General features: G+C 50.5%; 2 protein-coding genes across 11 annotated transcripts in view; one reads left to right on the top strand and one right to left on the bottom strand.

The window, feature by feature from the left end:
* Positions 1 to 5,185, top strand: part of SEC14L5 (SEC14 like lipid binding 5) — a 38,855-nt gene extending 33,670 nt beyond the window's left edge. For all 8 annotated transcript variants that reach the window (XM_055707035.1, XM_055707037.1, XM_055707038.1 and 5 more), the window contains 5 exons: positions 636 to 770; positions 1,166 to 1,303; positions 2,108 to 2,353; positions 2,758 to 2,936; positions 4,055 to 5,185. In XM_055707035.1, coding sequence (XP_055563010.1) covers positions 636 to 770; positions 1,166 to 1,303; positions 2,108 to 2,353; positions 2,758 to 2,936; positions 4,055 to 4,160 — 804 coding nt within the window. In that variant the 3' untranslated portion in view covers positions 4,161 to 5,185. The remainder of the gene's footprint in view (positions 1 to 635; positions 771 to 1,165; positions 1,304 to 2,107; positions 2,354 to 2,757; positions 2,937 to 4,054) is intronic.
* A 1,003-nt stretch (positions 5,186 to 6,188) lies between these two features.
* Positions 6,189 to 21,607, bottom strand: NAGPA (N-acetylglucosamine-1-phosphodiester alpha-N-acetylglucosaminidase). 3 transcript variants are annotated; one of them, XM_055707043.1, is made up of 12 exons: positions 21,451 to 21,607; positions 20,621 to 21,106; positions 16,632 to 16,771; positions 15,973 to 16,081; positions 15,459 to 15,587; positions 14,394 to 14,602; positions 13,215 to 13,262; positions 12,724 to 12,852; positions 11,457 to 11,588; positions 11,199 to 11,259; positions 10,338 to 10,578; positions 6,189 to 8,035 (listed from the first exon to the last, which is right to left on the bottom strand). In XM_055707043.1, the coding sequence occupies exons 1-11, from the start codon at positions 21,561 to 21,563 to the stop codon at positions 10,356 to 10,358; spliced, it is 1,779 nt and encodes a 592-aa protein (XP_055563018.1). In that variant the 5' UTR covers positions 21,564 to 21,607; the 3' UTR covers positions 6,189 to 8,035; positions 10,338 to 10,355. The 3 variants fall into 3 exon arrangements, with proteins under 3 accessions (XP_055563018.1, XP_055563017.1, XP_055563016.1); XM_055707042.1 differs by lacking the exon at positions 6,189 to 8,035 and adding an exon at positions 9,025 to 9,601; XM_055707041.1 differs by lacking the exon at positions 6,189 to 8,035 and having other exon boundaries at positions 9,025 to 10,578.
* Positions 21,608 to 22,006: the final 399 nt, after the last annotated feature.

The following is a 22,006-nucleotide window of genomic DNA, read 5'->3' as shown; positions in this document are numbered from 1 at the left end:
GTACAAATAGCTAAATCATTCAGTCAGTGTAAATTGTGCTTGTCTGAAGAGATAGGGAGGAGAAAGCTTCCAGGTAACTTGTGGCTGAGTCCCTGAAGAGGCCACAGCATTGCTACAGAGCAAGTCATAGTGTGCCTGTAGCTCATGTGATTCTAGTGGTGGTTGTCAACCAGGGCAGGACAGGGTGTCAAACCTAAATTGCAATTCCCCGTGCAGCAGTGGTAGCCAACACTTGGTGGGTTTTTGTATTGATGGGAAAAGACAAATATCTATTTTTTTATCTCATGTTGGATGATGCTGAAGAGAAGAGTAATAATAAATAACCGATACGGTTCTGCCTAGTGCCTGCTGACTGTTCTGGCAATATAAGAACATGCTTGTTAAATTTCTAGTGAGGTTTATATGTGGTGCAGTGACTGCAGACTTATTCTATATGAAGTAGAAAATGTTGTGAGACAACGATATAGTGCGCTTTCCATTTGCTTCAGGGTTGGGAAGCTCTGCACTACTGCTTGTCTGCGTTCCTGCAGCTGAGACCTTCCAGTCTAGAGCCTAAAGCATCCATGTAGGATGGTATAAAAATTGTCTCTAATGTCACTCAGTGACGGTGATGTCTTCTGTTCACTTTATTTCAGGTCAGTCCCTTTATCAATGAAAACACAAGGCAGAAGTTCCTCATTTACAGTGGGAATAACTATCAGGGTCCAGGAGGGTTGGTAGACTACGTGGACAAAGACGTGATCCCAGACTTCCTGGGAGGAGACTGCATGGTGAGTTCACTTTCCTGTTTTGCAGGTGGAATCTGCAATGTGCAAGCTCCCTTGATTCCCTCCTCAACTCCCTGGCCTTCCACTCCCTTCTGAAAGGTGGTTAAACCTCTGTTCTGGCTGGGGTGCCCCTACCCTGCGCATGGGGTGCGGCTGATTTGTGTGCGGGAGACTTCACCTGAAGTGGTGATGCTGCCCTGGAGAAGGGGGTTGGAGGTTAGCTCTCTGAAGGGAGCTTAGATAAACCATTATAGTTCAGGTAAACTTAGTCCTGCTGTGAAATCTTATAGCAGCTGAAGGTGTCATCCTGCCTGACAGCTGGCAGGTGTTGATGGTACAACTGACTTGACACTTTACACTAGTTTGAACCCTTCTGTTTGTTTGTCTGATTCTTCCAGTGTACTGTCCCAGAAGGTGGGCTTGTTCCCAAGTCACTTTATCAGACAGAAGAAGAGCCAGAGAACTCTGATCACATCCGGTTATGGACAGAAACTATTTATCACTCTGCAAGTGTCCTCAGAGGAGCTCCACATGAGGTACACACCAGAGCTTCGTAAGGCTGAAGGGTGGTGCCGAACTGCTGCCAGTGATGTGTTCCTTTTGTGAAGGCTGACTGGAATAACGAAGGGCTCCCGAAGTGTGAGCACCAGGTGGTTCAGCAGCAGCGTGCCTTTCTTGGGAAGGCTAATGGTAGCTAACAGCTGAAAGTGTGGAAGAACAGTAATTTGAGCAGCAGTGTCTCTTAACTCTACTGTGGTGTAATTTTTTGTAAGATACAGTCTCTTCCTCCTCCTCCTCATGGAAACAAAGCTCCCTCAGTTTCCCTTCTGATAGTACAGCTTCCCTTCTCAGTGGCATAGCTAGGACAGTAATGGTGGTAACATGAGAAGGTGTGTGCTGGAAACATCCTGCTGGGGCTTATCAGAAAAAAGAATGTCCAAAAAAAGATCACTTGTCCACTAGCTTCACTGATGATGAGTGACTCTGATTTGGCCTGTTTCGATTCCTTAACAAGCAACAGAGCCTTTTGGAGTGCACAGCTGCTCGGAAGGTGCTCTTTGTGTCCCAACCACTTTGCTTCAGTTCTGTTGAGTTTTTCCTAGAACTAATAAATGATTTACAAACAACTCTGATACAGGGGAGAGATGGGGCAAAAATGCCCGAGCAGTTGCACCCTGGCAGAAGACTGGCAATGGGAACTGGTCTGTATCCTCCTTAGGAATCAAGACCAATAGCTTAACTGAAGGCTGTAGAGAAAAGCATGTTTTCAGGGTAAGGAGGAATACGCTGGCTGCCACCTGAGGACCTGCCTCCTTACGATGTGTGTGTTCTGTTCTCAGATAGTCGTGGAGATTCTGGAAGGGGAATCTGTCATCACCTGGGACTTTGATATCCTGAAGGGAGATGTGGTGTTCAGCCTCTTCCACTCCAAACGAGCTCCTGAAACAAGTCATAAAGAAGCCACATTACCAAGTACCTCTGCTGCTGGGGACAATGTGCAGCTAATTGATAAGACATGGGTCCTTGGGGTAGATTACAGCCGTATGGAATCTCCACTGGTTTGCCGGGAAGGAGAGAGCATCCAGGTCAGATGTGTTTGGGTCCTGGCATGGATCGTACAGTCCTAGCAAGCTCCAAAATGGACTGGTGGTGGGGAGGGGAAGGAATTGATGGATGGGAAATCCCGTATTGCTTACAAATAGTTGTGGTGGTGCTCATTCTCTGGACTCCCCGTGAAAGTGGCTGCTATTGCAGTCCTAATTTAGAGTGAGACATTGGAAGGAGACTCCTTAATCCACGATAAAAAGCTAATTGAAAATAACCTTTCTTCACTAGCATTACAGGGGTGTTGCTCAGGCACATAAAATAAGTGAATGATGTATGCTCCTATAAGTAGTCAGCTCGATAGTTTCTTTTGATTTTGCCAAGTCCTTCAGCTATTTCTTAAGACACCTGGTTGTCACTTGATGGCACTCTCTTTCTCTCCCAGGGATCTCACGTGACTCGCTGGCCTGGCTTTTACATTCTCCAGTGGAAAATGCATGGCCCTCTGCCCTGTTCTGGCACTAGTCTCCCTCGGGTGGATGATGTTCTCGCCTCTCTGCAAGTTTCCAGTCACAAGTGCAAGCTTATATACTACTACGAGGTGCTTGCATCCAAGGACTTCAGGTAGGAGGCTTCCTGAGGGATTTACTCTATGGCTTGCAACAGAGAAGCCAAATGAGAGGGCAGAGTGCAAGTTAAACATTCAGATAGCAGTGACCTCCGCAGCGTGTGTGTTTCATTGATGGCAAGTTAGATGGACACAAGCTTGGTGGAGTTTTGCACAGTCTCCTTTAGTGCTGTAGGTAGTAAGGGGGCCCCTTGGCTGTATGTCCACCAGTGGAATTTGTGCCTCAGTTCTTGCTTACTGAAGAGGGGGAGGTTTTTGGCTGAGGAGTTTTATCTTAGTTGGGAGCATTTTGAGAAGTTTTTTTGAGTAACAACAAATATCAGATGGGTTGTTTCATACATGGTTCGTTTGGCACTCGAGAAGGATGTCGGTCGTGGCTTGGAGAGCGCTTCCTGAATACCTGAATACACCACGCTTGGCAGGATTTGCCTAGCCTCCTTTCATGCTAAAAGTACTTTTCATATCACCCAGTAACTTGAATTCTTTGCAAGTACTTGACCTTTCACTGGGAGCTGGAGGAAGCGTTGGGTAGAACAGACCTGCAGGTGGTGACTTGGGGAGTGTGATCTGGCCAGATCCTGTGGCATTGGAGCAGCAGCAGATTCCTCACCCCCGTCACTCAGACCTGTTCCCTGTTGCTCTGCCTGTATAAAATGTGTCGGGAACAGTCGGCACTCGCACCTATAGGGAACCCCATCTGCTCTTGGCAGAAGGTGCTGAAGGCTGTGGCTGGACATGTTGAAACTGGGGCTGTTATGCTTAGCAGGCTGGAGTTCTCGGGTGAGCAGTGGCAGCTGTATTTGCTGAGCTGCGCTGCGTTTGGGACACTTGGGGCAGTGGCTGCAGCCCCAGGGAGGCTCCAGCTGTGTCCCGCTCCCAGAACAGCTGCAAGAGACAAGGTATAATACCTGTAGCTAGGAGAAAAGATGTCTCTGACAAATTAATTTTTAGTCGTGACACAGAGATTCTTAAGAGACCAAGTTGAAAATGATGGCACAAAAAAAAATAAATACTTTTGCAAGCATTGTAGAGTGTAAGTTGATGTGTCAGATGTATGGAGTTATCTATTAATAGCTGCCTTCCTAACAAATCTCTCTGGTTTGTCCCATCCTAGGGGATCCATGTCAAGCCTGGAATCTTGCAACAGCGGCTTTTCGCAGCTGAGTGGAGCCACGACATCTTCCAGCCAGTCCCAGAGCAGCTCCCATCTTTCTAGATAGCAGGGCCAAGGCCACAGCGGCGAGGAAAAATCACTTGGGGCTTCCTGCTGCCCCCCGCGCTGCTCTGTGCACCAAACCAAAGAGCCTGCAGGGGCCGAGCCTGGAGGCCATCGCTCGTGTGACCGCAGGTGGCAGCCCTTTGGGCACAGAGAGGCTTCTGGGAGCTGCTTTAACGATAAAAACTTAGAATTCAAATGGCAGATTTAGACATTTTATATCAGATGCCTACTCCTCAGTAGTCTTTTTCACAAATTGTGGGTTTTGGATGAATGTCAATTTGCATGAATCCATGTATTACTCGACTTTAAAGGGCTCTTTCCAATCAGTCCTTTTCCTACGTGTGGTAGAGGAGACTGATGATGCCTTACCTGTTTGATCTGTAGGACTAGATTGTTGACGAGTAGCAAAACTAATCTAGTTTTTGGGGTGCCCAGGGTACCAATTACACATGAGAAAGTAAAGTGGGCATTTCAGGTGCAGGGACTTGAAGCAAACTGTAAATACCTTGATAGAGGTAGGATGTTTCAGAAATCAGTTCCAGGTCAAACCTAAAACCTCTTCTGATCTGACGGGATGCTATTAGGAAATGTGTTGGATTTTTTTTAACCCACTGAGACACAAAAGTCAAAACAGTTTTCTAGAAAGTACAGGCAGAGAACCTGCCTCCAGAAAGCAGCATCTTTCTGAAGGACAGACTATTGTTCCTTTTTCCTCAGGTTTACGAGCAATAATGAGTAGATCTGACCCATCTCATCAAAGTGGATGGGAACTGAATCAAATTATAAAGGGCTAAGAAAAGCAATATTTTATTTCCTGAAGGCACAAAATTTTATGGCAGTATTATAGAACTTGCTTCTTTAAAACATGAGCCAACTTGAAAACTTTTTAAAATAGAAAAAGGCATGTATGTATTTAAGCACTACTGAAATGTATCTATTCAAATACTAGCTTATTTTAAATTAATTTTTAACTTATTTATAATTTCAGAAATGACTATTTATTAAACCCAGTCACCTTTTTTTTAATGGGATGAACTTTGTTTTAGCAGGGAATAACTGATTGTCTTCAATCCCAAGAGAACTTTCTACACACGTTCTAATCTCCACGATCGCTGGATGTTTCTGCATTAAGGGCTGTATCGTACATAGCACTTGGGGTAAGCGCTGTGCGGCGTCTTTTCCCACAGGGTAAGCTTAGAGTCCAGCGCTTTTTGGACTTAGGGGATGTTTTTTTAGGATTAAGAATTGAGTTCAGGATTTGTAAGAAGACAGTGCATCTTCATGACACACCAAAAATACCATGTTTGTCCATAATCTCCATCGATGACTCTAGAGTGGATGTGTAGCAAAGGTGCCAGTGATCCATTTATCAGGTTGGGCAGCAAGGTTGTGCCTGTTCTTGTCTAGGTGGCAAGGAAATGAGAATGTGCATCAAATACTCAGTTGCCCTTAGGTGGTATTTGCAGCTGGCACGCACGTGGGACTTGTGGACAGATGTCTGCTTTTGGATCCAGCTGTGCTGGGTGAAGACCTCACCCCTGCCGTACGGAGGCTGCCTCCACACTGATCCGCTGCCCACGGAATGACTGTCAGTGTACTGCCCCTGTGATTGTTTAGGCTGCCCCAGCCAAGTGGTTTGTGTCCCATGCATAAACATGGTCTAAGATGGGTGAGTTTCCAGTTCCCCAGCTGAGGAACAGCACAGGCCGTTCTGGCCATGGCACAGGTGAGGGTGGAGGGGTGGTTTCTTCCTCCAGCACAGCAATCCACAGCCATCTTTCTCGGTAAAGACTTGGGGGCTTCCTTTTCCTCTCACCAGGTTTTTGTTAAGGTTGATGGGATCTGTGCAGCTAAGAACAACATACACATAAAGTAGCTCCTTCTAACCCTGCTTTGTAGCTACTGGTTTTGAAGTACCAGGCTTTGCCAACGGAAAAAAAGAGCCCCAACGTTTGGAACTATGGAGGATGAAGAACTAGATGTGTTTATAGAAGTCATTTGTTTTTTTAAAGGATTGGAGCCAAGGAAGTTACTCTCCCTCTTTATGTCTCTGGTGTAAGAGTGGAACAGGTGACTTAGTTGTGCCGGCTTTGGGGAAGCTGCGAGTTCAGCAGATTCCCCCGTTGTTCAGTGACTTCACCATTTCTCTGTCTCTGGCATGTTAGTGTAATCGCAGTCTGATAGAGACGGAAAAGTACCGCCTTTGCTCCGGAAAATCAAGAGTTCTGGAATTAAAAGTGCATGTGTGTATCCCTCATGTAAAATCCTTTACCTGTAATTAATTCTGATGCTAGAAATAGAGTCAAGCTGATTCCCAAAGCATCAGGAGCAAACCCAGCCTTGTCCTCCCCACGCTGTTTCAGGGTTTCGGTTTCCTGTGGCTTGGTCAGTCATGTCCCATGGTGGTAACATTCCCGTTTCCCTTGGTTTGCTCTGGTTAAGAATTTCCTCCATTGCACTGGATTTTTTTAATTTATTTTTTTTATTATTATTGTCAAATGTGGCATGTGCTGCTGTCCTGCCAGCAGGAAAAGGTTTGGGTGTTTGACTCTTGTCAGTGGGGATCTTGGCAGCCTCTGGCAGGTCTCTGAACAAGCAGGGAAGAGATGAGGGGCTGGTCCTACAGCGTGCCGGGGATGGCGCACTGTGGCTTTTCTTGTTCCTCGGTGGCACCGCGCTCCGGCCCCACGAGAGACTGCTGCACACATCCGTGTGGGAAGCAGCTTGTGAACTCTCCCATGTTGATTGTAAGCAAAACTGCCGGGGTTATTCCACCTACCAATTTAAGTAATTCAGTATAGATCTTTTTCTGCCTTTTTTTCCTGAATGTTACAATGAGAAAGGGGGCAGCAGCCTGGCTGTTGTGGCTGGTGCGGTGCTGTGCTGTGCTGTGCTTTTTAAACCTGACTTTGTGAACTGTAGATACAAGAGAAGCAGAATTCTTCTAAAGCACCTTTCTCCCCATAAAATGACATCTGTGTGCTTTAGAAAATAAAACGTGCTGTTTTCTTAACAGCAGCCTCTTGTCAGTTGAGGCTGGGAGGTGTTCTGGATCCTGGTTCCCTGGGAGCCACTCATCTCTCAAAGATCTTGTAAGCCAGAACCTTTAAAACCGGGCTGTGGTTCCGGGTGCAGAGCTTGCGATGCAGCGAGGCCCTCCTGTGCAGTGGCAGCTGCTCCTCAGTGAAGCCGGTGAGCTTGGCTGTGTTCAGGTAACGAGCTGGGTACTTAAAAAGTAGCTCCTCAGTGATTTGGGGCTTTCCCCTGTGTCAGATATTTCATATGCAAAACACAACCGCTACCTCAAAGAGCCACTGCCATGTTTAACGCGAGGAGGGACACTGCGCTGCAGATACAAAGTGCTGCTGTTTACACTGAAGTACGGCCGTATGTGAAACCTTTGTTCTTAGTAACTTTCTATGGGTTTGCCCCATCCTGCCATTTGCGCATCACTGGTGGGCATGTGCTGGGGAGGGGGTGTCACACTCGTCTTGTCATTCAGGGCAAAGCTGGAAGGCAGCACTGAGCTGCTTTGGCTGTGTGTTTTGTCCTTCAGGTTCGAAAGGGGCTTTTTTAACTGCTGTAGGCAGAACGGCGAGACCTGACCGAGGGAGGCTCCGGCCCAGGAAGGTGCCCACAGCAGCAGCGCCGGGGGCTTTATTGCTGCCGCGTGCCGAGCTGTAAGGTAGCACTCGGGCATGGCTGCGCTGCCAGCAGGGAGGCACCGAGCCTGGCCTGGGGGTTTCCTGGCCGCCAGTACTTGCTGCCAGGGCAAGAGCAATCCCGACTCATTACGGGAGGCAGCTCTGGGTGACTGCAGTCCCTTGGCTCGTTCGCTTCAGTCTTATGGCTGCCCAGTTGGCTGCATCGATTCCCCTTCAGTAACAGGAAAAGAAGAACTATTAATAAAAAATGTATAATCCTGAATCTGTAACGCTTAACTGTAGCTTGGCAATCCTGGCAGGAAGCGCTGAGCCCAACTGTCTGCTCAGCTCGGGCACAAGGCTGCCGTGCGCTGGCACAGCAGTGAGGGCCAGCCATGGGAATCCCTTAGTTCAAAATGCCTGTAATATCGGAAATGCTTATACTGTGAGGAAATAATGCAAGAAACAGCTCTTGGACTCTTAAGGACAACATCGACAAGCACTTGTCAAAAATTCCTGCATGCTGTTGGCTTTAATAATCTGCCAGCATGTTTGTGATGATTCTTATACTGGATTATTTCTCTCTTGGAAGGCTAAACTGGAATCACACGGCAAGCATTGGCTTTTAACGACATCAGCATCCACTTCCAAGCTCTTGGTTACAAAGATAAGTTAAATGGGCATTAATTTATTTAATTTTTTTTTAGCAAGCACTTTCTCTCCCTTGCAGCTGTTTTCATTTTTATAAATTGAAATTCTGAATTTTCTCAGCCAAAAGATCCCTGGTGTTCTTTAAGAGCACACTAGCAGAACACGGAGTGCTTTGTAACATGTTACTTGACAACAACTGTATTTAGTTCCAGTATCTGTAGGTTCTGCTAGGAGCTGTACACCTCTGTATGTTGGAAATAAAAAAGCATCTCTAAACACGTCTGACACAACTGTTCAAACTGTGGTAAACTCTGCAAATGTAACTACATGCTGTGCCCTTTACCCACAGAGTAACAGAGGTAAAGCTTGTATTCAGCTACTCCTGCTTAGTAACTAAAATGTTCTTTAATTTTTTCCTGTAGAACCAGCATTTTTTGTTTTTCACATCACGTCCTGCAGTGTTAGTTGGGTTTTTAAAATAAAAAGGGTCTGCTGGGTTCGAACGGCCAGCTGAGCTGAAGGGGGAAGGGATCACGCCTGCCTGCTGCAACCAAGCAGGAAGAAGCTGAGTTTCAGGCACTTACCACTAATAGAATTTATTCAAGTTTCAAATAGACTTATGTAAATAATAGAAAAATAGAATCTCCTGTTTACAGGCTGATTTGATGCCAACGGCAGCACAAAATTCCATACCTTTACTTGGAGACTTAAAAACAGTGCATAAAAATGTTAATATTTAGGCTCAGAGAGGCTGTAACGCCCCGCCCCGCCCCTTTGCAGCATTAAAGTAGCACATTAAAGGCTAGTTTTTCCTCACATGGAAGCAAACTCAAAAATTATTATTTTTTTAAAATGCATTGTGCAATGATGTATTTAGTAAAATGTCTGATTTCCACTGGAGATGTTCAGGATCTCGGGTCACTTGGGGTACCTGCTGATCCCAGTCCCAGCTGGTGGCGGCTCCCTCAGAGGGAAGAGGGCAGAGCTGGCAGCAGTGGGCAAGGGCATGTGGGCCCTGGCCTGCAGCTCTGCTGGGCTGTGCCCACCAGGCTGGGCGGCTGCCACTCTTCCCCAGTGGCAGAGCTCCACGCTGGGGTCCCTCAGCAGCAGCCCGTGCAGCTGGGCAGCGTGCGCCGGCTTCGGGGAGCTATGAGAGAATGCAAGAGCAGCGTGTTTGAGCTGACAGGCCTTTTCATGTTGCTGTACTACAAAAACCTACTGAAAATGGCTACTTCTAGGACTAAGGATCTGATAAGAAAACACTGGCCCTGAAGTCAGCGCAGCCAGGTGAAGGAAGTGGGGTGCAAGAACGCCCCGATGCTGTGTGCCAGCCTGCAAGCCCGCCTCTGCAGCCAGCAGGAGGAACGTTGTGGCTTTACTATGTGCTGCACCTCCTGCAGCATTTTAAAACAACTTTTTTTCCCCCAGTTTTTTGATAAAAATCTGAGCTTACCAGGGAAGGGCAGACAGTTACAGACTACAACAACCTTAAGCCTGGCTTTGTGCTAGAGGCAATTTATCTTGCATCTCACAAATACTAGCCACGGCTCAGGTGAGAAAAGGCCTCGCTGAACTGCCCATGGCTCACATTCCTCACCTGCTTCCCTCTGGGGGGAACCAGCATGTTCCCTTTCCTGCTGCAGCTGTGGAATTCTGTGTGCAGAAGCCAGCCTGGTGGCTTGTGCCCTGTATCCCCTCATGGCCACTAAAGGCACAGTCCTGCTTGCTCGGGCAGGCAGAGCAGCGGAGGAAGAGGGGGAGCCGGCTGTGCCTCCCAGGCTGGGACTGGTCCCTCACTGCCGCATGCGGGTCAGTCAGCAGCTCCACACTCGAGGCCTGAGCGCCAAGCGGCACGGCAAGGGGCAGGGTAGCCAGTACCCTACCTGCTCTCAGCCAGGGCTCTAAAGGAGCGCTTGGCTCTGGTCCTGGCTGTCTTCTGTCTCCCAGGCAGCAGCTGTGGGGCTGTGACTGGCTTCCCCGTTCACCTCCCTCAGGCGGTGGTAGAGATAGTCACTGCTTTCACCCTGCCGCTCCGGCCTGCTCTTGAGGAAAAGCCCTATGTTTCCCACGGTGCTAATCACGAGAAGCAGAGTCAAGACAGAGGTCATGGAGATCCAGGTTTTTCTGTCAGATGAGAAAAATCCATGTAACCCACATCTCCCACATGTTCCCACTGTGTAAATGATCTCTCAAGGCTGGTCCCCACTTCCCCGGCACCCCAAGGTTGTGGTTCTGCTCTCGGGCGGGCACGAACGTGCTCTGCAAAAGCCTTTGAAAGGCTGCTCTGGTGGCCAGAGCAAATGGATGTTTTTAGCGTTCTGCTCTGTTAACACGTGCCCAGCTGTGCCCGCAGAGCCACTGCAGCTTCCCCCGCACTGCAGCAGCTGTGCTCCGGTGTCACAGCTGTCCTTGTCCCTGCTGCACATACAGCGGGAGAGGAAAGGTGGCTCTTGGCTAACCATAAGCTACAGAACACCACGCTCGGAGCATTGACTGTCACTGAGGAGGGCTCCAGCTCAGCACTTTGTCTTACAATTAAGTTTTTAGCACCTTGTGGTCCCCCTCCTCACCTTCCCCACTGAGAGCTGCAGGAGATACAACGAGATCAGAACACAGATGGTTTGGGCAGTGACTGACACACTGGCACCCGGGAGGTGGCATGAACTACTCATCTTGCAGGGAGCACTGATGGCACAGACTCGCTGTGTATGTATACACGTATATGATAAGTATCACACACTTACTCTGACAGAGAGAATTTTTCTTGGCTCCTTCCCTTATTCTGGAAAGCCAAACACTGCCCAGCTGGAAAACAGAATAGAGGGAAGAAATGCAGCGTTGGAGAGAGGGTGTAAAATTCCACTAAAAAAGAGCAAGCTTAAGATGCCAGCCAGTCAAAGCCAGCAGCGAAGCAAGCAGAACATGATGCTCTAAAGCTGCTCTCCCAACTTTTTTTTTAAAAAAACAAAAGAGCACAAGCCAACCCCTGCAGCCAGAGGTACCTTTGTTCAACTGGTCCTGCACTGCCACTGCATAGGTGATGTTGCAGCTGCCCGTCTCCCGGTCGCAGGGACACATGTGCTCACATGCACACTGCTGCTGGCAGTTTGGCCCGTACCAGCCCATGGGACACTCTGGGGAGGTGATGACAAGGCAGTCGGTCACTGTCCAAGCCCCCCCTGCTGTGCAGCCATCCTGTCTGCCACTGCAGCCCCCCAGCTCGGCTGTGCCCCTTCCCCAGCTGCACCGGCTCAGTGCCAGGACGGATGGGACACTTAAGAGCTTTAGGAGGCTCAGCCCTCACCTACACCCCACTGAGATATCAGTGTTGCTTCTGTCACCACAGCAGGCTCTGGCTTTGCTGCTTCCAATGTTTTTCTCCCTGCCGGATCTGCACTATGGCCCTGCTGTTTGGCTCGCAAGCAGAGGCGGGCATCGGTGCCACTGCAAAGCACTTGAGTTTGAGAACAAGCGCGCAGTGGGCTCTGCCGTTGTGCCGAGCTGTCAGAGCCCCAGGTTTCCTGCAGCCTGACAAAGCCGTTCTGCCTGCCCACCCTGCTTCCTCTGGCAGCCTGAAAGCACCACGCTGTGAGTTAACTGCTGTTATTTTATGTCAAGGAGAAGTTTTTGTAAAACAGGGATCGGGCTGGCTAAGCGTTCCTAGGCTGGGAACAAAGCATCGCTAACGTCACCATGCACACAAGAAGTTTACACCCACGCTGTAATTAACTTGTCCTGTCAACAGAGCAGGCTGTTCAGTCAGATACCAGGGGGCCTCGAGTCCCTCGGAAAAGCCGGAGTGGTTACACAATTGTGCACAGCACTAGCTCCATCTGTACAGCCAGAATCTGAAGGTTATAAGCCGGAACGGCCCCCTGGAGCGCTTCCCACTCACTGACCTGCCTCACCTGAAGCCCAGGCTACAGGCAGGGCCTGGTGTGACACCCTCGAGCGACGGATGTTCAAGTCTGCACATGCTACATTCACAAGCTCTGGGAATGCAACGCAGTTCTTTGGGGCACAGACTAAACAGGAATCTGTAATTTTCTAGTGATGAAGAAAATTCCTCTTTCCTCTCTGCTCCCTCCTTTTCTTTTTAGCCAGTTTGGGTAGGACAGGCAAGTCCTTAAGAGCTGGAAGCTGGCAGGTTATGCTCTAGCCGTAAAGTTCAAGCCTGAGCCTGCTGGGCAGACCTTGTGCTTGCTAACTTATGAGAGGCGGCTCAAAGGTGACACAAATCCTCCCCCTAGCCCAGGCTGCAGCCCTTACCTCGCTCACAGCTGGTGCCATAGTACCCAGCCGGGCAGGAACAGGCTCCATGCAGGGGGTCACACGAGCCACCGTTGTAGCACTGGCATTTCTGGGTGCAAGCATCCCCATAAAAACCGCTAGCACAAGCTGCAGGAGACAAGCAGAGATCTCATCAGGGGCCTCGCTACAAGGAAGGCGACCCCACCCCCGTGGTCCCACCCACGGAGCAGCCGCTGACACAGGGCACTGATGGCTGCTCAGAGAACAGAAGCCAAGTCTGTGCCTTGAACAAGGAGCAAGGGCTTAAAGTGCTTTGCAGCACGCTGATCTTAAGGAGTTCACCTCAGCAATTAAACTCACAGCGACAAAAAAACAGAGCAGCATGCTGTGTTTCCTTTCCTTTGCCAGCTCCCTCCCGGGGAGCCGCCCACCACCGCCTGGAGGGACGGGTTCTCACTGTCCCCTTGCTGGCTATTGAAGAAGTGGAGCAGAGTGGAAGTCAGCATTACCTTCGCTGCAGTTGCTGCCAGTCCAGCCGGCATCACACAGGCATCCAGCTGTGCAAACACACACAAACAGGCATTAATGACAACAGGGAAAGTCTGAGAAATAGCAGGAACTCAAAATTAGGAGCCACTCTGCTTCTTGGGGTGCCCCCTTAACTCTCCCTGCCAGGCAACCCACAGAAGAGGAATCCTGGAGTCACTCGCACAGGTGGGGTTCGAACAGGCACCCAACTAGAGCTGCCAAACACAGCAGAACTCTCACTGATTGGATTTTGAGAGATTAACTCTGGGTCAGCTACTAGCAACAACTGCACCCACTGAGCTCTGCCCAGCCACTTCACCAGTGCAAATGTGGCTGTGAATTGAATCAGGGAGGCAGCACAGAAACAGGAAAACAGGACTGAGCAGGCATGGAAGAGCAGGAGCTGGGGGGTGTACGCTACAGCAGTCCCGAGATTCCAAGGAGTTTATGGAAGAGTAGCAACTGCACACTTGTAAAAATCATGGAGCAGGGGATTCAAGTAAAGAAGGAACAACAAGGGGAGGGGGCAGAACTCAGCTGCTCTGTCATACAGCATAATACGCTGCCCTTTCCATCAATGGATTTACAAACCAGAAGCACAACGCCAGTGACAGAAAGGGAAACTTGAGACACAGAGTCTGCAGTCAAGCCCTGCCACAGGTCCAGTTCCCAGGTGGGAAGCCCAGCCTAGCCCTGCTGCTATCTCCTAAAGGCAGAGGGTTCTGACTGCCTCTACTGCTGCTTCAGCTGCAGGAGGGGAGGGGGAGAGCAGCTCGTACACCCAGAAGGTACGACGAGCGCTGAGGCACACAGCACCAGCTGGCTCCCGGACTCAGGGCATGGGCTGGCCAGCCAGCCAGCACCTGTGGCACCAAAAGGCTGGGAAGCCTTTCCAGGGTGTTGCTCCGCACTGACGGAAGCGGCTACTGCCGGTGCCAGGTCACACGCGCTGTGCACCTTCCCACTAGAGCGGGAAAGGACTCTGTGAACCAGCCAGGACTGCACACAGTGGTGCACTGGGCCTCGCCGTGGGACCTCACAGGCAAGTCTGCGATATTCCCCACGTACACACTGCCCAGGTCCATGCTTCCCCTGGAGCTACCCACCAGCACCCACCAAAATCTCCACGTTAGAAGCCTTTGCACACCACAGTGACTCACAGTCGGTGCAGGTGCCATGCAGGCTGCAGTTGGAAGGGCCACAGTCTAAGATGTCACAGGCTGGACCTCTCCAGAAGTCCCCAGTGCAGTGGCACTCCCCTTCCACACAGTCCCCATGACCGCTGCAGTCAGCAGGCTCGCAGGCAGGCTCATGGATGCACATGATGGTCGAGATGCTCCGAGGGCAACGCCACATGTTGTCAAAGGAGCTGGGGACAGAAGACAGGTCCCATAAGGCAGGCAAGCACTGTGCTGCTCCCAGCCCTAGGTGAAACCAGTTGATATAACCCACAGATTTTCATCCTGACTCACACTGGCAAACAAAAACATTAATAATGGGAAAACATAAACCTAGATTTGAGTCAATATTTTAACTAAGTGTTTAATCCTAGTGGACAGGAGTAATTTCAAACACAGATTTACAGAAAGCAACATGCAAAGCCTCCCTTTAAGCATTCCCAGCTTCCCTAAACTTCAGCGTTCAACACACCTTTTCTTGAATATTATTTACTTTGATATAAGTGACATCATTGCAGTTATAGCAACTTGGGTTTCAACTGTCAGATTGCAAACTGAATTTTAAACCCCTTTGTGTTTACAGTCAGAAATAACTAAAAAGCTAAATTTGAAGTAAAATATTCTTTAGGTTGCCTCACATGAGGCAGGACAGGGCCTTCAAGTCAGTGTTTTCTTCCATAATAATAAGCTGCTGACAGATCTCTGCTAATTCCTGTGAATGTACAGCTCTGAATGTCCCAGTCTGAGAACTGCTTCCTTATCTGATTCCCACATCAGGCCACTCAGTCTAGGCAACAGCTTCGCTGCATGTCTGAAAACAGCTAAACTTTAATCCTGGATGACTAAGTGGAAAAAATACATAGTCACTAAATCGCTTTAAATTTTACAGCCATTCTCTCCCTCAAAACCTGTCACTTGCCTTTACATTGTGATCTCCCAGCAATGCCAGCTGACTCCCTTGCGGAGTGGGGTAGGACGGAGCTCTGCACACTAACGGGAGCTGCCCGGTTACCGGTGCAGCCCTGGGCACGTGCCGCCAGCACCTACCAGTGCTCAGACGGGTAGCTTGCGAGGGTCCCATTTAAGACCAGTGTGGCAGACCCCCCACCATCCAGGTTGATAGCATTGATGATTCCCTGCTGCTTCAGAAATTCAGCCATTTCCCAGAGGTTGACCCTGCAAAATAACGCAGTTGTTTGTTGCTCATACATGCTATTTGACTTCAACAAAACTGCTATGCTAGAAGCTTTGTCCCTCTCCTCAGCAGAAGCAGGGAAGTTCTCCCACCCCAGGTGTGCTGACTCACTGCCTAGGGGCTGCATTAGCCTTTTCTCAGAAAGACACCCAACAGCAGTGTCTTCAGATGACCCCGAGCTCTGCAGGTCTCTGCCTTAAAACACATCACTGGCAGCTGCAGAGTTGCCGCAGTGACAGAACTTAGAGACAGATTGTTCTTTTATATATATATATATATATAATGTTCTTATATATAATAGAGACCGATTAGAGACTTCTATCTAAAAAGATAAGAGACTTGCACCTTACCACAACCCCGCCTTACCCTCTGGATTCCGTCTGTCCATCCACATGAACCAAGACCAGGTGCCCCTGACTGTCGTGTCCAACCGCAGTCCTGGCCGATATCACGTTGATGAACTTCTCGAAGGTTCCTGTGCAGGAGAAGGACTAATTCACACACCAGCTGGGTGACCGAACTGGCTGTTTACAGAAATATCTGTCTGCAAAACAGCTCCCAGCAAGGAGCTCATCTAAACTGTAACACCACAAGAACAGCCCAGGTTCCGCTTGTTCATCCAAGCCCACCTACAAATAACATTTCCAGAAGCACTCTTGTTAAGTTTTTGTCTGGCATGGGGACCAAAAAGGGGATTCACAAGCTCTCAGTTTTAAAATCCTGTTAAGAGGCACATGCTTTGAGTTTCTCTGGACAAGTATTATTATCAGTCATGCCACCACTATTTACAGTCCTCAGCAAATTCTGCTCCACAACCCTGAACAGGCGAGTGCAGCTTTATCTTGCAGGCAGCCTATTTCTTGCGCTGCACTTGCTGCAGACTCAGCGTAAAGTAGCACAGAAGGAATTTGGACCTCTTAAGTGAGTAGCAAACTGCAACTAGACAACATAGTTTCCACTGCTACCCCCTCCTTCCAAGAGCCTCATCAGAAGGACAATCTATACCTAGGCTTTACAGCATTTACCTGTGGTTTGAGTTTCACCACACTCAGCCATCTGACTCTGACTGACGTACACTTCTCCATTTCTTAGGAGCCAAACTACCCCACTCACAAGCTGCACAAAAGCGTTTGCTTGATCCAAGACATCTTCCTCAGACAGGTAACTAGGAAAGAGAGAGCAGGAGACGTTACCCACAGTCACAGCAGCGTCATGTAAAAGCCTCATGTAAAAGAAGTAGGGAGAAGGTGGCTGAGTGAAGGCTAGCTCCATCCAAACCTAGAGGCCAAGCAGTGTGAGACATCACTTTAGCAGCCAGTGGACCCTGTTCCCTGCTATTCTGCACAAAGCCACTGTTAATGATGGTCCCAGGCCACTGTGCATGGAACAACTCCTGCCAACAACGTGGTCAGTGGACCCGAGCCAGGATAATAAGGGCAGAAAACATCTGGCAGAACATGAGGGCAGAGCCATTGCCAAATACTTAAGAGATCTGTGGAAGCAGCTGTAACATCTTACTGTCTGTCACTTTCCATTCTGCAAAACAGTGACACCAAACAGCTTTTGAGAGGGTTTTAAGGAACAGCATCCAGTCTTCCAACAGCTGCACTGAGGGGAAGGCACTGCTGGAAGCTACCTGCTCCCCTCCATCTGGGAAAGAGCTTCCTCTACTTTTCCAGACAGCAAAACCTTTCACTGAACAGTCAGGCAGCAAAAAGACTGTCCAGCTACCTTTTCCATGATTGGGCGTTGTGTGTCACTGTGCAGTGCTTCCCAAGGGATATTCCTCTCTCAAGAATTAAGGTGCTGAGTAACATCTGTCTTCTCAGAACCTGATGCTAGGTCATGCTTGCAAGTGACAGGAGAGGGCAGCAGCAAAGGTTGGGGCTGAACAGCCGTGCTTTTGCCGTTAGGTTCTGCCAGGGATTTTTCGTTTAAAACTGCTCTGCATGCTCCAGGCACGTCTTGTGGGAGCTGGATGCTCAGCTTCTAGTTTTTTATTATCCCCGACTGCAGCTGAACAAAGGTTCATGCTTTGTAGAAAAATGTAATTGAAAATACCTGAATGAAAAACATGCAAAAAGAAATCCCTTTACCCATGGGAAGGGAACAGGATGACAAAATGAACACAGCTGTAAATGGATCGAACTACACAACAGCTTGAGCACAGACTAATCAACCAACTGTCAGCTTTTAAAGCCTGCAAATAATTATCCACCATCAGTCCAGGTGGCAGAGGCAACATCTTTGTTGGGTGCAGGGTAACAACGTCCCCATCCTGCTGATCACAATCATGGTGTGAAAGAGTCAAGTGCAAATTACTTTCCCCACTGCCCTGACAGACCAAATGATTTACACCAAAACTATTTCCAGTGTCACATTTCAGAAGCTGCAAAGACACAGAGCAGATAACTCACACACAGTGCCACAGCTTCATTTAATGCAGGAAATCCTGCCAGAGTAGGGGAGAGGCAGGGCAGACCTGAGATTAAGGACTCAACAGCGATTCTGCAGTTGCAGTTGGTCCCCTCAGCAGAAGCCCCCTCACTAAAAGGGACATGTCACCAACCCCATCACCAAGTAATTTAAGGCCATGGTTCTTAGGGCTGACAGAGAACAGCTGCACGCTAAAGCCCCAGCTCGGTACAGTCAGTTTGCCTTTGCAGAGACCCTTGCTGAGGTCTGAGGGCACGTGGGAGCAGGCTAACAGAAGTGTGGAGAATACAGCAGCTTCCAGACTGCTTCCCAAACATCTGAGACCATCAGAAGAACCTCTGGGAATGCTTCTAGAACTTTTAGAGTGCCTGCTGCTGCTGCTGGGGAAGGTAGCTACTGGGGATTTTTACTTACAGTGAGCACAAACAGACCCTCTGTCAGCTGTACCTCATCAAAGGGTGCTTTGAGCTTTTGTCTCCAGCTGACTAGGGAGTGTCACACTCCTTTTCAGCTGGTGCCAGGAAGAGGGCTGTGTAAGTGCCAGGCTGAGACCACAGCTCTTAGGAGACAAGAGATGCTGCAGCTCAGGGTGGGGAGCTGGAAATTCTGCAGAAGACAGTGTCTGTGGTCAGCCAGAGTGACACACCACAGAGTGCAGCCACCTTGATTCAGCTGAAACTGTGGCGGGAGAAGGCAGTGCTCCAGCTCTCACGCTGCAGGGATACCTGCGCCTTGCTGAAGCTGGGGCCAAGGAAATGGTGTCCTGGTGCATGCTGGCTGAGGAGCTATGCTGCTGGGACAACCAGCAACAGGAGGAAGTCTGCACACTGCACAGCAGCAGGGACGATGAGAAAGAGATGGACAGATCTTGCCTAATAGCCTGTGGAAACAAAACCCTGAACCCCACAATGCCCAGAAGAAGCACCCAGGATCTCCTGACTGGGGTGGCAAATCCTGATGATGAAGGCTGGAAGACTGTGAGCTCTGGCACCAGAAGGGAGCTCTTCTTCCACCCAGGTTCAGTGCCTTGGCATGGGGCAAGGGGCTGGGAGCTATGTGAAACAAAAGATCTGTGCAGCTGAGCCTGAACCCAGCAGCAGCAGGGAAAGGCTGTGGATGGTGTCTACCTGGACCTTAGTAAAGCCTTTGACACTGTTTCCCACAGCATTCTCCTGGAGAAACTGGCTGCTCATGGCTTGGACAGGTCTAAAAAACTGGACACTGGGTAAAAAGCTGGCTGGATGGCTGGGCCCAAAGAGCTGCCGTGAATGGAGTTACACCTAGCTGGCAGCCAGTCACAAGTGGTGTTCCCCAGGGCTCAGTATTGGGGCCAGTTCTGTTTAATAGCTTTATGAATGATCTGGATGAGGGGATCAAGTGCACCCTTAGTAAGTTTGCCAACAGCACCAAGCCAGGCAGGAATGTTGATCTACTTGAGGGTAGGAAGGTTCTACAGAGGGATCTGGACAGGTCGGACCAATGGGCCGAGGCCAGGCGTATGAGGTTCCACAAGGCTCAGCACTGGGTTCTGCACTGGGGTCACAACAACCCCACATAACGCTGCAGCTTGGGGCAGAGCAGCTGGAAAAGGGCCTGGGGGTGCTGGTCAGCAGCCGGCTGAATATCAGCCAGCAGAGTGCTCAGGTGGCCATGAAGGCCAACAGCATCCTGGCTTGCATCCAAAACAGTCTGGCCAGCAGGACCAGGGTAGTGATTTGTCCCCCTGTGCTCCGCCCTGTTGAGGCCGCAGCCTGAATCCTGTGCATAGTTTTGGGCCCCTCACTACAAGAGGGACATCGAGGTGCTGGAGCGTGTCCAGAGATGGGCAACAGAGCTGGGGAAGGGGCTGGAGCACAAGTCTGGTGAGGAGCACCTAAGGGAACTGGGGGTGTTTAGCCTGGAGAAAAGGAGGCTCGGGGGGGACCTGATTGCTCTTTACAGCTGCCTGAAAGGAGGCTGTAGTGAGGCAGGGTCAGCCTCCTCCCCCAAGTAACAAACACAGGACAAGAGCAAACGGCCTCAAGCTGCACCAGGGGAAGTCTGGATTGAGTATTAGGAAAAATTTCTTCACTTCCTCACAGTCTCCATACTCAAGAGATACTCAAAATTTGACTGGACATGGCCCTGAGCAACCTGCTCAAGCTAACTCTGTGAGAGAAGCGTGCTGGATGAGGCACCTCCAAAGGTTTCTTCCAAACCCAACATTTCTGTACTGCAGCCAGAGCAGCTACATAGTCCACTCTGCCTCTTCCCTGTGGGGAGGACAGAGACCTCTTCCCCCTTCTACCATAATCAAGTGTAACTGTCCCATGTTGGGTGAGCAGACACAGGAAGCTAAGCAGCTAAAGATCATCAGACTAACATCAACCTTCTCCTCAACCTAGGAAAGAAAAACCAATGGCCAGATAGCTCAGTGGGGTACAGTTAGGACATCCCTAACTTCACCATTCAAAGCATGCTTCTTCTTGAACTGGGAGAGGCCAAAGAGGCAGTGCTGGGGCACTGCTTCCTGCCTCAATGAGGCCTACTGGTCTTCAGGGAGGAAAGAGCCCACACCAAACAACCCCCAGATTCTTACCCAAACACCATGGTGCCATCTTTCCGGATGCCAAACTGAGCATTTTGCAGCCCTCCAGAGTTTCTCACCAGCTTTCCATCACTCACAACGTTTCCAAAACACTCTCCAGTTCCCATGTCAAAGTACCCACCGTTCTGGGCCACCAGACACTTCCCAAGCCTTGCAGTCTCTTCCACAGGAGCTCTGCGGTGAGCTTGGCAGCCTCCTGTGCCGCCCGGCTCTAGCACAGAGAAGGTCTTCAGGGGGTTCTTCACGAAAGTGAAGTGGCCATAGACCACCTTGCGGTCCTTGCCCTCAGAGGGGATGTAAGAAACAAACGTTCTGGTGGTAGCCACAGGGCCACCCGTCCTGTTGTCACTGGGCCAAGCTTCATGTGTTATGTTGCCATACTTGAGGGGCTGACAGTCTCTCACGTGCCTGTGGTTGTGGCGAGGGCCGTGCGGGGAGGGGAAATAGGGTTGCAGCAGCAGGTCGCTGGGGGGGGTCCTGCAATGAGAAGATTTGGTTGCCCCGAGGCTACCCAGCCCGAGTGCGCCTGCAAACCTATGTGGTGGGACAAGCGCTGTGCGGCTCGGGGTGGCCTCACCGAGCAGGGGTGGGTTACAGCAGTACAGAGTCCCCGGTACCGCTGTAACCCACCCCGGCTGAAGGGGGGGCTGTCCCGCTCAGTACTCGCACCACCAAGCCGACCACGGGGCGCCGGCTCGGCGGCAACCGGCCAGACCCCCAGACGAAAACGGGCGCTACCGGCCGGGAAGAGACCCCCCGGGGCCCTCCCGTACCGGGACGGCAGGGCTACCACTCCCCCGGACACCCACAGGGACACTTACCCGGCGCCGCACGTCGCCTGCAGCCAGCCGAGCGCCGCCAGCACGGCGGCGACCACCACCGCTGGCTCCGGCCGCCCCCACCCCGCGGCCCCCGCCGCCCTGGAGGCCGCCATCTTGCCGGGCGGGCAGCGGGCGGGCGGCGGTAGCGCCCCCTGCCGGGCGGCGGCAGCACCCCCGCGTGTCCCGCTGTGAGGGGCGCGGGCTATGCCGTGCGTCCGGGCTGGGCTGCGAACGGCGGGTTTACGATGGAAATAAAATATTTTTAAAGCCTGTTGTTGTAATAAAGAGCCGTGGGCTGCCTCCGCGCGGTGGATGCAGGAGTGCCCGAGCTGGCTCCGGCCTCGGGGAGTGTCCGTCTCCCCGCAGCGGCCGGCACCGCCTCACGCAAACCACCGACAGCCCCAGCCTCCTCCTCTGGGGGATCGGGGGTTTGTCCAGTTCCCAGAAGGGAAAAATAACAAAACTGGAGGGATGAGGGGTGATTCAGTCAGCTCTAGGTTCTCCTACCTGTACCCTCAGTGGCTCGGGTTCCGTGGTACACCTGGGCTAACTGGTA

Source organism: Falco cherrug, chromosome 4, assembly GCF_023634085.1.
Source record: "Falco cherrug isolate bFalChe1 chromosome 4, bFalChe1.pri, whole genome shotgun sequence".
Classification (NCBI taxonomy): domain Eukaryota; kingdom Metazoa; phylum Chordata; class Aves; order Falconiformes; family Falconidae; genus Falco; species Falco cherrug.
The sequence above is the reverse complement of the archived record's forward strand: the minus strand, read 5'-3'. Positions and strand labels throughout refer to the sequence as shown.

Coding starts and splice junctions, on each gene's coding strand:
- NAGPA (XM_055707043.1), bottom strand. CDS start 21,563: ATGGCGGCCTCCAGGGCGGCGGGGGCCGCGGGGTGGGGGCGGCCGGAG. Junction 13,263..14,393: donor GCATGGCACCTGCACCGACT/GTGAGTCACTGT, acceptor GTGTTTGCACAG/CTGGATGCCTGTGTGATGCC. Junction 11,260..11,456: donor GCAGGACCAGTTGAACAAAG/GTACCTCTGGCT, acceptor TCTGTTTTCCAG/CTGGGCAGTGTTTGGCTTTC.